At 42.8% G+C, this 16,608-nt stretch overlaps 1 protein-coding gene and 1 pseudogene across 8 annotated transcripts in view; both read right to left on the bottom strand.

Annotated features, from left to right (window-relative positions):
• Positions 1-531: 531 nt before the first annotated feature.
• LOC309610921 (G protein-coupled receptor kinase 3) overlaps positions 532-16,608 on the bottom strand; it is a 124,310-nt gene continuing 108,233 nt past the window's right edge. For 6 of the 7 annotated variants that reach the window (XM_082354475.1, XM_082354477.1, XM_082354476.1 and 3 more), the window contains 4 exons: positions 13,896-14,058; positions 10,271-10,407; positions 7,791-7,904; positions 532-6,842 (listed from right to left, as the gene is read on the bottom strand). In XM_082354475.1, coding sequence (XP_082210601.1) covers positions 6,681-6,842; positions 7,791-7,904; positions 10,271-10,407; positions 13,896-14,058 — 576 coding nt within the window. In that variant the 3' untranslated portion in view covers positions 532-6,680. Of the gene's footprint in view, positions 6,843-7,790; positions 7,905-10,266; positions 10,408-13,895; positions 14,059-16,608 lie in introns of all 7 variants that reach the window. The other variant, XR_014234232.1, reaches the window with a different exon arrangement.
• Positions 10,420-13,886, bottom strand: LOC309610948 (phosphatidylinositol N-acetylglucosaminyltransferase subunit P pseudogene; annotated as a pseudogene). The gene has a single exon. The product of its transcript is annotated as a phosphatidylinositol N-acetylglucosaminyltransferase subunit P pseudogene (transcript).

The following is a 16,608-nucleotide window of genomic DNA, read 5'->3' as shown; positions in this document are numbered from 1 at the left end:
CTACCCTACCCTCGACCTGTGGACCTACAAGCAGACAGTTCTGCCCAGGCAGCTGTGGCTCTGGGGCCACCACTTCCTTGGATTTCTGTTTTAAAGTGACATGTACCACGGGGTCTCTCCTGAAGTCTTCATGAGAGTAGGGATGGAGAGTGAGAGGCCGTAACTTCTGGGAGGGATGCCAAGGTCACCCCGGGAGTACATGGGGGAGCCTGGCACAGGTCCTAGAAAACTGGAGACGAGATGGACCTCCTGGCTTTCCCAGACTCTTTTCTGGCACCATGTCTTCCACAAACAGGTAGTCTCCCAAACCTTGATGCTGAAGTTGGCTGTGCTCCAAGAATCCATGAAATCAGCAGAAATGCTTGTTGGCAGTCCCCTTCCCCTTTTTTTTTTTAAAAATAAAATCAGCCTCTGCATGAATTTCCTCCGAAGTTAGGATTCTTACAAATGAGTCACCTCCTGATGACCTAACAGCTTGATAAAGAAATGTAGTTTTTAGTTGGGGTGGGGGGGATAGCACACCGAAGTAAGTCTTTTTGTACAGATCCTTTTTATTGAGGTTTACATAAGCAATTTATCAACACAGAAAACCAGCCCGACTGCCCCCAAATAACCGTGAAAGATGGTGAAACTAACCGACGGTGACACACCACACACAGGGCAGGTGACCGCGGACTTGAACCAGCATCTTACGTGGGATACGATTTCAAACGTGCACTAGTAAACGCATACTAAGAGGCGACCGTAAACCTCCACTGGCACAATCGATGGGAAAAGAGATAAAAACAGATGGTAATTTAATAGGTACAATATCTAGACTTACAATATCGAATTCACTGGCTTCACTTGGTATAGCAATGCACGAGAGAAAACAGATTTATTTCTTAAAGGGCGTTACACTTGGCCATGAACAAAGCAAATATGTGACCACCTGGATGGCTGTGCAGCTAGGGCAACAGGGAGAGAAAAACATCAGCATGTGAGGAGGGACCCCGTCTCACAGGGACCGATCTTCACTCTATTTCACGTGGACCCTTTTAACCATAGACGAGCCCATTTCCCAAACCATTTTGAAACGGCAAGGGGGGAAGAGTCACGTTCGAAAGTGCTGCTCCCAGAAGTGCTGTTTTAAAACCCAGCAGGGCCGTTTCTAAAGAATGTGGAAGCAGCAGCTTCCATTTAGTAGTTGATGAATCAGGTGCAACAGTCAAATCTAGAGGCAATGGCGAGACCGACTGGGGGGACTTGGCACAAGAAGAATCAGAAATGATGCTCTGCAGGTGAACTGCAGCTCCTGAAGGCTGACCACACAGAAGGGATGGTACCTACCTGCCCCGCTCGCTGGGGCCCCTACACGACACGGTGAAATCTACATCACGAGGGAAGGATGGCTATACACTTTCCTGAAATTCTTTTATGATGGAGCCAGTGTAGAATCAAGCATTCGAGGAACCTGTCAACAAGCAGGGGGCCTTCGGAAGAGGTAGATGAAAGCAGTTATTTCACAAGTTCACTGTCAGATGTTACCCCAAGAAGTGCGCTTGCCTCTCAGCACAGATCAGAGGGTTAAGCTATTGTTGAAAACAGTCCGTGGCCGTGAGAAGGGATGTCCACCCCACATTGCTATACGCTTTGTTTCAATTTTATTTTGTGGAAAAAAAAAAAAAACAGAAACAGAAAAGACTGCATTTCCTTAAATAACAAACTATACAAATAAAAAGGGGCAGAAGCGGTAAGCAATGTTTTTGATGAGAACTGAAGGATTCAATAAATAATATAAAATGCTTTTGTGCTAAAATAGAACTCTTGTTTTTATATATATATATGTAGTTTGGCAATCTTTATGCTACCCAGAAAAAAGCCAAATCTATTATAATTTGTTAAAACATAGAAAAATACAATTTAACAATAGAACTAAAAAAAAAAAAAAGGCCAGTGCTTAGCTTATAAACCACATAAATATGTACATCATGGAATATAATCAACTAAGAAACAAGAAGTTGAATTTCAAGTCCTTTGGAATATGAATACACGATTAGAAATATTTCCCCATTCCCTACCGCTTACATGAGAGACATTTTATATTAGGACAAAATTAAAATTGGAAGCATAGTTACCAGTTTTTCAGAGATGATTTTGAGATTTGTTAGATGTAAGAGAGTTTATTATAAGAACGTGAGTCATTTAACTCTAAAATGCAGGGTTTTCCTATATGGTTTTGATGGAATGATACACGTTAATCCATTTTCTATAGTGTGTGCGTGTTTTTTTTAAATAAAGGCAATTTAAAATTTGGGGTGCTACATTTATCAGTAAGTGCTAACCCGGCCAGGCCAGTGAAGTGGACGGTCACTCATGCCCCCAGGCCTTTGGACGCTGCCAGAGTTGGGCATCCCTGTTACTCGGCTGTCAAAGAACAGCTCTCTTAGTCTTTGAGGATGAAGGAAATCTAAAGGCCATTATGACTCGAGGAAGCCAAGAAGTATCATTTTAGACTTCAACTTTCATTCTTTCTACAGTAAATTTTTAAAAATGTGGCCTGGATACAAAAAATTCATATTAACATGAATTTAAGTGATTAATTAATTAAAGCTTCTCAAGTTAACCTGATGTGGGAGCGAAATCATGTTAGAGCTTTAGGAAGAAAAAATGTTTTGAAAAGTAAAGCTCACTCTGCTTGGCTCAAGCAGCAAGCCCAGTCTTGTCACTGTAGGGGGATTACGGTACCTTCAGTGGGTGTGCAGCAATGTCCCCACCTGACTGACAGGGTGACAGCAGCCCACACCCCACCTCTGGCCTTCTCCCCCTCCCCTGATCGGCCGCAAGGCGCACACACCAAGATGGGGCATCAGCTCTGGGTCCCGTGTGCCTTCCCCAAGGGTGCTGGATGACAAGGAGGGGCAACCGGCAACCTCATTTCTACAGAAAGTCCTGGCGGAAAGCAAACAGCCTCTTATAAGTCCAGCAGCTCCATATTCAAAACTAAAGCGACCGAGTCTTAAAATAGTTACTATTCAACTCTTCTTGTTATAAGGGGAAAACCACCCCAAAGCACCAAGTTCAACTGTAACTTCCCTGGTGCTTTATGGTGTAAGGAAATTGGCTTTTCCCAGCGAATTAACTCCTTTTTTCCTTTGCCCCATCTCTACCAGGATCCTGCCTTCTGTGACCCCCACTCCATCCACGTCCCAGCGTGTGTCACAGATCCCAATGAAGCCCAACTCCTCTCTGGGTACAAAGAACACATCCATCCCCTGGGAGGGGAGGAGTTCCTTCCCCAAGCATCTCTGAATGACACAGATATGAGTCCCTGAATGAAACTGAGAAAAATTACATATAAATTAAATCATACAAGATAAGCCTTATCTTACACCAGCACACTGCAAATTTTTTAACATATTTACATCAAGCAAAAAAAGTCCAACTTTGAGAATTTTCTTTTCTTCTTGATAGGTTAAAATTTTGAAACATCAGAAAAATCAATTCCGCTGAAAAGTCAAATGTTGTATTCGACTGGCCCAACTATAAATTCTGAATGAAATAAAAAATCATCAGAAAAAAACACACTTTGATCTTCTTGAGAGTTAAACCACATTGTCAATTGGTCAATGATATTTTTTAATGGCCAGTGTGAGCCTTCAAACAATTGTTTCTAGTATCTGTACAGCATATTTCAAAGCGCAAATCAAAGCTAACTCTTGCTTTGAACAGATGGTTGTTTGTGGTCGTTGCTCTATTTGCTTTTCCAGCTTTGTTGCTGTCTTTCTTGAGCAGAACGCTTCCTTTCTTCAGCGAGCCTGGACATTTGCCCCTTCTCTTTACATATAGAATTTGAAATTGTCATGTCCGTGAATTGACCAATCAGAGGCACAGGAAGTGAAACATTCACATTAGAAAGTGAAACAACAGCTGATTTCTAGCAGTTTTGCTGAAAAATTGTACTTAAACATGATAGAGAAGGAAAAGCCATGAGCCCCAATGACATAAAGGAATAAATGCACCAAAGAGAATGTTTTAGGTTAAAAAAAAAATAACCTTGGATTCCCAAAAGTTTTTAATTCATTCCATATATGGTGTAGAGTAGAGCAGCTTAATCTATTATTTTTACGCTTTGCTTTAATGATTCCTTTGAATTATGAAATCAAGACACTACTAACATAAGTTTACAAAAATATCAACTTCAATGATTTTTTCTGACAATGTGAAAATATCCCAACCAAATAAATCTAAAATAATGATAACACGTGTGCTCAATTTTGCCCTTTTTAACACTCCAAACGTAGGTAGGGTCAAACATTAAGACCTAAAACAGCCACGTATACCAAGACTCCTAAACCAACCGACTTCTTTGGCCATGGGGGCACCAGGTGCTGGCACAGAAGGGTCCTGGAAGCGCCTTCCATCTGGCAGCAGAAACACTTACCCCCTCAGAAGGGCTGCAGGCACGAGTTCAGGAGGAAGACTGGCCTCTCCAGGCTGCCAAACCCCAAACACAAACACGGACCTCCCCCTAAAAAGCCACTCATCCTAACCTCACAGAGCACTTTTAATAAATCACATCCACGTAATGCACTTCTCAGCCCTGTCGTTACCCATCAAACTTGAGGGAGTGTAAAAGTTCACCTGGAATAAATTTGAGGCGAGGCGAAAGGGCTCTCGGAATATTTCCAATTCATTTTTCTTTTGCAAAGGAAAGACAACCTTATGTTCTACTCCAGAGCTTAAATGATATTTTTCAGAGATGCGAATCGGCGTAGCTGGTGTCCTGGGATGGAACGTGAGACGCTAAGCCCAGACCCTCAAGGAGTTCATGCACCTTCTCCACGCGAGGCTACATCTCTACTCTGTCCAGCAGAGGCAGGAGGCTCAGCGATTTCTAAACTGTAATTACCCATCTCTGAACCACACGTGCTGAGCACATGTGACCTTGTGATGGAGCCAGTAACTACAGCTGTGACAGTGACAATCAACCATGCCTGGGGAGATGCTCACTTGTCATGAACAGCTTTTCTATCTCTGGTGGTTTTTTTTTTTTTTTTAAAAACACAATTTGAATACTATTCTTCCCTTTTAAATCAGGGGAATCCATGTAAATAGTAGCCCCCAACTTCTATACTGGAAACAGCAGATAGTAGAACATGTATGCTAAATTCCAACTAGTAGTTGAGATAAATAGTGAACCTCAAAGTTTCTTTTCCAAGGTAACTCCTATGAAATAAAAGGCTCTTTCGGTAATTATCTTCCAAACTCTCAAGATATCGTTTCATTAAAAAGGACTTACTTTCCCAGTGAGTGCGGCACACAAATATAAACACAAAGATTTGGAACCACTAAAAATATCGAGGACAGGATGCAGATAATTACGATGTCAACTTATTTATATTGTTAGTAGTCGACTCAGAAACAGACAATAAAATTGCACTAAGAAAGGACAAATATGTGGACTCTGAAAATTATTGTTATTATTTTTAGTCTGATGACACGGAGGACTTGGCTGGGGAACACACTGGTTCTTATAAACCAGCACTTATTTGGGACATGAAACGAACCACGGGGAGAGAAGGCCACTGGGATCAGGCCGTCGCTGTCACAGAACAACCCGCCAGGGCAGAGAATCATTCGCTAATGACAGTTGAACGACAATGCAAGTCAATATACACAGTTAACCCATTCTGACACATTCGTCTTCAGCATTCTTTTTTCAATAAAATTCATTTTTAAATTATACTAAAAGGTAAAACGGAGTTTCCTTCCTTGACACATCCGTTACCCAGATGCTTCCTGAGGTCAGCCAGAGGGAACCAGAGTTGCTGTGTCTCACGACGGCTTCCATCCAAGCCTGAGATGGGCGCCCGCAGGCGGTCCTGTGCACCCAGGGGAAGTGCACCAACTTGATGGTTTGAAAATGGCTGTGTCACCGTGAGATGCAAACGCCACTGCCTCTCCTGCAGAGCCACGGTGAGCCTCCAACCATCTACCATCTGACGCCTTCGATGTTGAGTGGCTCCCACGCCCTTGGTCCCAGCTGCCTAAGCTCCCGGTCAGAGGCAGGCTGGTACCCGTGGGTGCGGCACCCGCGGGGAGGGCCCAGGTGCAGCCCTTTCAGAAAACCTCTGCAGCTTTCAAGCCCCGAGACAACGAGAGGCTGGTTCTCAAGGGCACAGAAGACACCCAGCTGGTCTGCCACCCTGCCAGGACTATGGAGCAAAGACATCTAAACCCAGCGGGGGCCGATTATGGACAGAGCGTGGCAACGCTGGGGCAACCTGAACAGCAGACTGATCCCATCTTGGCAAGCCTGAGATACACTGGATATCGGATGCAAAAAGTGACACAATCAGTAGGAATCATTTCAAGTTCTAGGTTCATCTATAACCAAAAGAAGTGTGTGGCAAAGAAAGAGAACTTCGTTTCTTCAGTAGTTTTGAGGGCGGATGGATGCAATCGTGGCGGGAGGCCCTCAGGAGGGGAGGAGGCGCCCCCAAGCCTGAGGGTGGTCGCCACTCCTAGTAGGAGCATCTCAGAGTCCTGGGTCCCCCCAGCCACGGAGCACCCTGGAGGTGAGCGACTCCATCTCTCATCCTCACACTTCTCCCAAAGGCTCCACTTCGCGGGTCGAGTAGCCCATGCAGACTTCCCGGAGGAGGTGCTGTCTCGTGGGACGCTCCCCGTGCCAGGGGTCAGAGGCCATTGCTGTTCCTGTGGCAGAGGGGCGGCTTCGAGAGCTCCACGATGGCCGAGCGGGATTTGTTGAGGAACTTGGGGGCTCGACGTAACAGCCGCTGGGCCTCGGTGAACGTCTCCGTCAGCTCTTTCTTCCACTGCAGAAACTCCGGGTCACTCTGAAGGCAAACACAAGAGGCGGAGGAGTTGGGACAGTGTCACTGGCTTCGTCGACACACATGGATGCCTCTGGACAGTCCTTGGAACCCCCTTCCCCCCAGGGAAAGCACACCCCATGTCCCACCCCGCGGCCGGTGAGTAATGGGGGGGGGTCACGCAGGAACTTCCTCCAGGGGCCCCTTGCCCAGAAGAGGGACTAAGCCCTTCAGAAAAGCCTCCTACAACCCCACAGGAGACTTGCTGCCTTGACTTTGTTGAAAGATCACCTTTGATCTCTGATGTCTAAAATAACTTGAGTCTAGAAAATAATGCACGAGGAGTTTTGACAAATTTCAACTACTAGTTTATTTCTCTAAATATGCTCTTTACAAGCACGTATACACATACACACACACCCAGTAAAGTGTTGAAGTCGTGAAGCAAACACGTCTTTGTATCTACTACTGCTTTATCTCTCTAAATACGCTCTTTTCTCACCACCACCCCCAAACATCCCCCCACACCCCAAGAGAAGTGTTCAGGAATTAAGTTCAGGCTACAGTAGAACTTTGGGGAGAGAAAGATGGCATTTCCCCTGTTAAGAGTTACTTGGGGATCTTATGTTTATTTCAACACACAAACCTCAACTTCAAACATGCTGAAAGATCAGATCAGATCTGGAAAACTGTGAACAAATAAAATTCAAGGCTCCTATTAAATACTGGATGGTTTCCAGATAGGGTAATCACTTTATTTCCTGTCCTTCCTCCTGCCATTTTCTAAGAAACACTCCTTTTAAAATAACTGTTAATTTGCTGAGATCCTTGTATCTTCCAACATTCTTGCTAAGTTCGTGAGTGATAAAGCATGGAGTAAGAAAATGTTTGATAACCAGCAGGCACCTTTGGTGCATGTTTATATAATTGCTCTAACTTTCACCTCTGGAAAAAATACAAATAAACACTCACCTCACACTGCAAGACAAATTGCTTCCCTCCTTTTATCCTCAACAAAATGCACTTTTTGTCTTTAATCTGAGTTTCTTCCACAGACACAATCTGTTCCATTGTCAGTAAATTTTGCTGACCGTAAAAATAAAAGATGATAAGTTACTTCACATTATTGCATGACTTCTTAAATTAAGTTAATAAATAATACTGAAAACTACCAGCTTAGAAAAAGTAAAGAAAAAAAATCAGCATCTTTCTTTCTTTGATGATATTCTAGAAGTGGGGGGAAATGACTACAAAAGAAATGTACGAAAATTCAAAATATAACATCTCAAAGAAAGCTGCAAAGAAAGGAACGTCTCTATAAGGCAGAAAGCAAAGCTGTTCCCTCAGCACAGTACTGATGTGGGGATGAGCGTGAATCACACGTACCTCTCCTGCATCACACACTTGCCTAGACACGATCAATCCTGCTATGAGGGAACAATGACGTCGCTACCTACAATCTGCGTGAGCGAGAGGTGTGTCGCTGGCTTTGAACCCAGCAGCCCAGTAGAAGTTCGGTCACGCTAGCCTGTAAGCGACTGATATTTTGATCACATCGAAATGATGTTATAAACACAGGTGACGTCCTTAAACGACTGTCCCGCTGGGTCTACAGCATCACCGCTCCCGGTGAATGCTACAGTGTCTCTGAGCACCTTACCATTTTATGTTTTTTGGGATAAATACTCCAGGAATCCTAAATGAAAAACAACACCATCATAAACCCACGTTTTCTTTTTCCCTTACTTAAACTTACGAATCTACCGAGGCACGTTACGTAGCTTCGTGAATCAACGCTAAATGCTGACTCTTTTAAAACCAAGATAATTTATCATATCCAGTGGTAAGCAAAAGAAGATTTTTGTTTTAGTTTTCGAATATCCTGAAAAGCAAGGCAATTTCCTTTCAAAGTGTACAACAGTGACTGACCGGTAGATAGCACAGTAAACGCATACTATGCCCAGGGCCACTCATTATCTGGAAAATAAACATTACATAATGATATATGTATGAATTATAACTCAGGTGCCAGTAAGTATTCTATAATGTAAAAAATACATATGTAATACAAAATATAATTATCTTGTATTTATGTATAATCATATACACATGTTCTATGTAATATGTATATTTTATATTATACAATACTTACCAGTACCTGAGTTATAATTCAGGACCCCCACAGAGTCTTATTAATCATAACTCAGATCCTAGATGTATGAATTTTTAGAAAATGACTTCTACAGCACTAGTAATAGTGAGAAGATCATGGTCATTTATGAAGAATGTGGTCATACACAGTAGCAATCACTTGTAATTAAATGGCATCTTCACCAACAAGGATTTGCAAAACACATTCCAAAGTCAAACACACCAGATTTGGGCTCACCATTTTCCATGCTCTGGCCAGTAGAGAGCTATATTCTGATACAGGGGCCATATTCCAATACACCAACTATGTTTTTCACAGTTGGGACCACTGTCCTGCTTATGATGACAACCATTCCCTCCTCAAGAGCAGAACTCCTTCCACGTGGGTTGCCACCTTCCATGGAGACAAGCCCTGGGCGCTTCACACAGCAGACGCTTAATAAATGCTGCCCCACTTGCTACGAGGGACGGTGTAGATGGGAAATTTCTCTTTTCTTGTTCACTAACATTAGCTCTTGAAAGGACCTTACAGGGTGGCTGTATCTTCCCATCTAATACGGTAAAACCCACTTCCGATTTTCCAGCAAGGTGCAGACAACAGGAGGGGGGTCAGGTGCCCTGGCCTCGGTGCCAAGCTTCTCGGCCTGCACCGCAGACCTTGTCTTACTCAACCCCGACTCAGGGAGGCCTCGTAATGGAGACATGGGGCACAGGCAGACCCTGGTCGGAATCACTCCTCACCCACACCTGTCACTGGTGCCAGACCTTCCCTCTCTAAGCCCTGGTTCTCTCTTTATAAGGGTTGGACCTCAAAGGTTGCTAAACAAATTAAAAGTGTGTGTGTGCGTGTCTGTGTTTGTGTCTGTGTGTCTACAGCACCAGGCCCAAGATAAATCTGCAACAATTGTAGTAGTTGTTACCATTTCTACTTCTCCCGTTTTACAGATGAGGAAACTGAGGCTCAGTCGACATAATGTGCTCCAAGTCCCAGAGACACGGAGAAGTGGATTTAAACAGCTCTGACTCCAAAGTCCCAGTTTTTTCCCCTTTTTTGATCCACCTAACTGCTCTCCAGCCCTCCTCAAACCTGTCTGCTTTGACCTCCCTGGAAGGCACCTTCTATTTTCAGGTAGCACCAAATCCTTCCTTGACTCAGAAGTTTAAAAGTTAATGTCTGAACATGAAAATCTCATGTATACATGTTAAAAGAGATATGGGAGCTAGAGGGAGATTTGAGAAAACATGCCGGCGATGTGAAATCACCACGGAAACGAGTGCTCGGGAAGATGCTACAGACTTACTCGTGACTCGCCCTCTCCTCTCCATTCAAGTCTGTTTGGAAAGAGGTAAAAATATCGACGCTGCCACTGAGTCAGGAATGGGTTTCCCAGCTTCAGCATGTACCCGTGCATGATGCAGTCTCTTCCCAGAGCGTAATCTGAGGCACGGAACACAACGATGAAATTTAGCAGGGTCTGAAACAGAATGTCTATATGCTTCTCAGAAAAAAAGAATGACACACTTTTTGGAAAAAGAGCAAGTTTCTATAAAGAGAACACACTATAGAAATCATTATTTCAGTTTTAAACACATTAAAGAACAGGTCTCTTCAGCTCTCTACTAACATACTAAATGGCTGTTTCTCAATATTCTGATAAATTCATGATGTTCCTCTATTGCTCTGAGAGGGTCAAAGTTTGTTTGATAAATATTTTTTCATTATGTAGGGTGATAATTGGGGAATAGAGAGTGATTAAACTCAAGCTATGCCCAAAGTACCTTTGCCTTTATATGGAATTGGGCTTCTCCCTTTAATGTTATTTAAAAAAATAACAGAGAGGGGATTTTCTTGTCCAAAGAAGCCAAAGTAACACAAGGGTCAAAAACTGGTCTTTCCTCCACTTAAGGTTATAATTATCTTTCATATATATGGTTATGTAGGGAGGCCAAGCTAATTCACATGCATGTTGAGTTCTGATTACATTTTTACAGCAAAGTATTGTCTCAAACAAAAAAAAACGGTCAATTTTAAGTGGCTTACTTTGCCTTCCTTCGAGGCCTTGGTGATTGTGCTAAGATCATTCATTCACTCACTCACTCATTCGTTCAACGATGACGGGAAGGTGCTGGGCACGTGCTAGGCATTCTGGACGCAGCAGTGGATAAAAGAGACAAAAGTCCTCGCCTTCAGGGAGCTTACATTCTAGTGGGAGATTCAGGTAATAAACAAATAAGCAAAACCCATGTTGTGTCACTTGGACACAAGCAGGAAGGAAAAGAATGAAGGGGGGGGGGGCCTCGGGAGGGTCCGTGGTGACGGGGTGTGGTTCACGGAGTTGCCATTTTAATGGAAAAGGTGTCTGCATTTGTCAAGTACATTTAAAGTATACGTCTTATATTTTTACTTCAGATATCTAATCCTAGACTATATTTTACTTTAAGGGTGACTTCTGAGATCTTCAACCAAGATCTAGTTATTCCTAAATTACTTAATTACATGTGAGAAGAATTCATTAATTTGCTAGACGTTCTAATTACAGCTCTAATTAAAAGGCTACACTTCAACAAGGTCATTAACATACATATTTTTTTCTGGGTCCAGTTTGTCAAGATTCTAGTGACATCGTGGCTCTCCCTTGAGCAAACTACTGAAGCTATAATTTCCTGTGTAAAGTCCGTAACAGCAAACGTGGTCCAGAGTGATCTCAGTGGACCCGTTCTCTCAAGAACGGCTTAGAAATAAAGCCCCTTTCCCTGCAGAATGGAGGTGAACACAGTTAAAGGGCTGTCACGTTCCCTTGGTGCACTCAGGCGACTTTTAGGTAAGGAGTCATTCATCCAGGATGGTGGACACTTTCCTAAACAGATGATAAATGCTACTGGGGAATGGTCGAATAGACCCAGGAATCCTGCACCAAGATACCCCCACCAAAGCAAATTGTTCACAGACTGAAATTGTTTCCGGTCATTCTTATTATACGTTAACCTCAGAAAGGTCTTTGCTTAGAAGTAAAACAAAAAGCTATATCTTCATCACTAACCACAATAAGTTTAAATATCCAAAATCCATAAAGTCTTAGAAAAATCAAGAGTGGCAATATTTGGTGAATCAAAGATGACTGATTTATTTAATACTGGATGTTATGTATTCTCCTTTGGAAATCCTAATAGGGCACTCAAATATGGTAAATAAAAATATGGCTTCGGGCTTCCCTCGTGGCGCAGTGGTTGAGAATCTGCCTGCCAATGCAGGGGACATGGGTTCGAGCCCTGGTCTGGGAAAATGCCACATGCCGCGGAGCAACTAGGCCCGTGAGCCACAACTACTGAGCCTGTGCGTCTGGAGCCTGTGCTCTGCAACAAGAGAGGCCGCGACAGTGCAAGGCCCACGCACCGCGATGAAGAGTGGCCCCCGCTTGCCGCAACTAGAGAAAGCCCTCGCACAGAAACGAAGACCCAACACAGCCAAAAATAAATTAATTAATTAATTAAAAAAAAAATATGGCTTGGTGACTCTTTTTTCTTTTTCTTTTTTTGGGGGAGGAATACTTGCTATATGGTAATGCAGGATTTTACTTATTCTGTCCGTTAGTAACTACTATTTGATAACATTTATAATATTAATAGAACTTAATCTAAGAGAAGTTCAACTTACTTTTTTTTTTTTTTTCATTTCAATACTGGATATTAATCAGAAAGATAGTCAAAATTACTATGGTCAAAATTTTTACATCAAAAATTTGTAATAAGTGTTTGGTATTAGTCTACACACAATTCAGTTTTTGGTGTAAAGTTCTTTGGCTGCAAGAAAGAACATTTGGTTTACTTCACTATTAGGAATATCTCTTAATGCTGGGATGGCTTCTTCTTGGTATTTCTTCTGCTGTTGGTTTTTGGCATAGTTATCTGTGATTGTATGAATGGAGTTGAGTGGAGAGGTACTCGTCATGTTTATTCCAAATAAGAGCACGTAACCAATCACTACAGTAATGAGGAGGTACACAGGCAGTGCAACTAACTGCCCAGTATTTTTGAGGCCAATAGGTCAAGCCTAAGGAGTTTAGCCAAGATTCAGGAATAAAAGCCCACACAAGATATAGTATGAAGCCAAATTGGGAGCTTAAGAAAAGAATAAAGCCATAAGTCGCTCTTTCTGGCAATGGTGACGGTGAATTTTCCACCATCTTCCCCGTGGCTTTAGATAATCTCGGGTCCTCCACGCGCCCACTCCGGCCCCTCCCCACAGTTCAGCCCTGGTGACTCTTTCATGCTGTTTATAATATAAATGTATGTATGTATATACACTTATGTCTCTTGACAAGTAAACATGTAATACTAAGTTCCTCACCATACTTTGCAGGGCCCTGTGGAAAATGAAAATGCAGGCCGCTTGTTAAAAAATTATTAAGAATGTCAAGATGGTGCCAGCGGAGCATTAACCTGGGTCGGCGGCCTGATGAGACCACACAGGCCAGACACCCAGGAAGCTGGCCCTGTTGCTGACACCGTGATACTTAATCTTCAAGGAAGAAAACTTCCAAATTGGCCCCAAAACTCCAAGATAAGAAGGTGTATTGACAAAATACTGCTGACGACCTCCATACATATTATTTATATGTGGACTAAAGACTTTGAAATATCAAGTATATATTTATATATATATGTATAACTGAATCACTTTGCTGTACACTTGAAACACAACATTGTAAATCAACTATATTTCAATAAAAACTTTTAAAAAATTAAAGACTTTGAAATATCATTTCACACTGATCTTTTCCAAGCCAGGTAAAACGAAAACAATTTATGGCATTTCCCCCACTCTACTGGAAAGTACTTTATGACCCAGATACTATTTTCAGCTTTACAAGAGATCTTGAAAATTCATTGCTTTAGAAATATCTTCAGACACACCAGCTATTTTACCTTCTTCGTGGCCAAGCTGCTTATTTTTAGCTCTCTTCCTGGCCTCGATTTTATCCGTGTCTGCATTTACTGCTTCATAAACAGTTTCCACCACTTCCTGCTGCCAGCGCTCAGAGATCACCAAAGGGAAGTTCTTGTAGAGTTCTTGGTCGCAATCAAGAAGCTTATTATTTTAAGAAATCAAGATATGTATGATTTAACATGCTTACAAAGGCAACAGATTCAAAAGTACCATAACTGCGTGTAGGAAGATAACTAGACAACCGCCTATAACCATTAAGAGACAATTTATTACTTGTCATAAACCTCTGCCAATGACAATCGAGCGACAAAGGAATATACTGTACAACACGGGGAAGACAGCCAGTATTTTATAATGACTGTAAATGGAGTATAACCTTTAAAAGTTGTTAATCACTATATTGTACACCTGTAAGTTATATAATATTGTACATCAACTATACTTCAATAAAATCTTTTAAAAAGAAAAAAAAAGAAAGACAATCCAACAACCGGGATCCACACAGGGTGATATATTATGGGCACTTCACTTCCATCCCTGGGTCAGTCAGATGCAGCCCAATCTTCTACAGCATCTTCATAGCATTTTTGCCAATGAAAACTAACATATATAGGGTTTTCTTTAAAGGATGACAAGAATCTGGCAACAAAATAATTTCGATTATAGTGAGGATATTTTATTTGTGAAAACAGATCCCTATGGTTTTAGATACAGTTACAAGGGAGAAGCCAGGAGGGCTTTCTAACCACCCTACCATTATTCTGTAAAGTGAGAAAAACTAAAAGGTCCACTAGGCCAAATTTACCATTTAGCCCATGAGCCTTCCAATGAATCCAAGTTGAACAGTATGATCATAAGTATCGAGATACGTGGAGACTTTAGGCAATGTGGCCTTTCAGAGGTGCTATAAGAAAAATTACACTTAACGATAGCATTTCTCTTCCGAACTATTACTCAAAATTCTTCATTCTTCTCCAAGTGACCCTGTACTCTGAAAGCAAGCTAAGAAAATGGTTTTACAGATTTGAGTTACAGTTTTGTGGCAGAAAGACAAACGATCCTACTGAAAGGAAAAAATAGCCCTGTCTTTCAAAAGCAGGGATCTCCCTAGAAGCTTGACTCGTTTACTCCCTTGCCTGAGAGATAAGTACGGGAGAGAGGCAAGTTATTTAGAAGGAAAAGGGAGAAAGACCAAGGGTGAGGCTCTTGCCCACAGGCCTTTAGTGAATCACTGAACCACTGGAGGAACCTGCATCCTGGTCCCAATCAGGATGCTCTCCACCCACCCTTACTGACTTGTCATCCTAACGTGCTGATTCTGAGATCAAAATGTGTACAGTTTTTCCCCTTTCAGCTTTCTTCAGACGCCCAAACCAAGCCTGGCGCTGAAACCTTTGTGTGTCCTGAGTGTGAACACGCTCATGCGTGTGTGTGTATGTGTGTGTGCGGTGCAGTGTTAGAGCATCAAGGCCAGGAGAGCACCCTGTGATGAGGGACACTGGGGCAGATTCTGCAGAGTTTGGCAAAAGTGAAAACACCCTCCTTTCCAAAGTAGTTGCTCTGAAATGGACAACTCTGCTTTATATACAAACGGTTCCATCTCCTGTAAGGTCAGAGAGCCTTGGTCTTTATGACTCAGCCTATGTGAAAAATGAATAAACAAAGCTCTACATGAAGTGAGCTTTTTTTTCTCCTTAAAGAACAATGTATTATTTTGGCTACATTTTAAGAGACACAGCCTTCTCAGCTCTGGTTCCGCAAGAAGCAAAACCACCACAACAGAAACTCCTAGTGTACATGCCAGGACGCTGACACAGGTGACCCACCCACAGAGAAGGCCTGGCAATGAAACCACTCACTTCACAGGCAAGAAAACCAATGCTCCCGAGGTTCCCTAAAGGGCCCTGATTCCCTTAGGTAATAAGTGCAGATCTGAGGCCAGTGCGTCTGACTCCAAAGCCCAGAGTCCAGTTGACAAAATTGAAAGCATGAGACTCTCTTTTGAACAACAAAATTTTCACAGGCTCCCACGTGATATTCGTTTTCCTTTTAGTGCCCTTTGCTGGAGAGAAGTATGTCTGATGACAAAATTCTACTGTGACAGCAGTGATCCTTTTAGATAACTCTGTAAAGGGACTGTTCCTGAAGCTATAGGGTGGTCCTGTCTGTCCAGGCCACAGAAGATGCCGAGCGTCGGCACAGTGGTCACGCTGCTGTCCCCAGGGGAGCCACGGCTCAGACCAGGCCCTCTCCGCTGTGTTTCACCTGACCTTCCCTGCCACCCCCCATCCCGCCATCCTGGGAAACTGGCCACGTGAGCACCCCAGTCACCTGTAAAGCTGCCTGGCAGGAAAGCCCAGGGGGGCTGACACAAGGCCATAAATGCAGGTAGCTGAGAAGACACGGGCAGGGGGGCCTCTCGGAGGGAGAGGGGAGACGCTGGGAGAAGCTGAGAAAGTGGGGGCAGTGAGAACTTGACGTGTAGTGACACGCTCTGACTCGGCATCCAAAAGAGGGTGACTTTCTCCCATGGCTCACCACCTCTAATTATGCCCTGTCTACTTGGAAAATAATGATTGGAACCAGTTTGAAAAATGCGGAAGATGCTACATATATTAAAAAAAAAACAAAACCGTGATTATTTCACTTTTGATTGACAAATGCAAAATGATTCACGCTGTTTGCTCTTTT

Source organism: Balaenoptera borealis (genome assembly GCF_965194805.1).
Source record: "Balaenoptera borealis genome assembly, chromosome: 14".
Taxonomy (NCBI): domain Eukaryota; kingdom Metazoa; phylum Chordata; class Mammalia; order Artiodactyla; family Balaenopteridae; genus Balaenoptera; species Balaenoptera borealis.
This window is presented reverse-complemented; position numbering and strand designations above follow the sequence as displayed.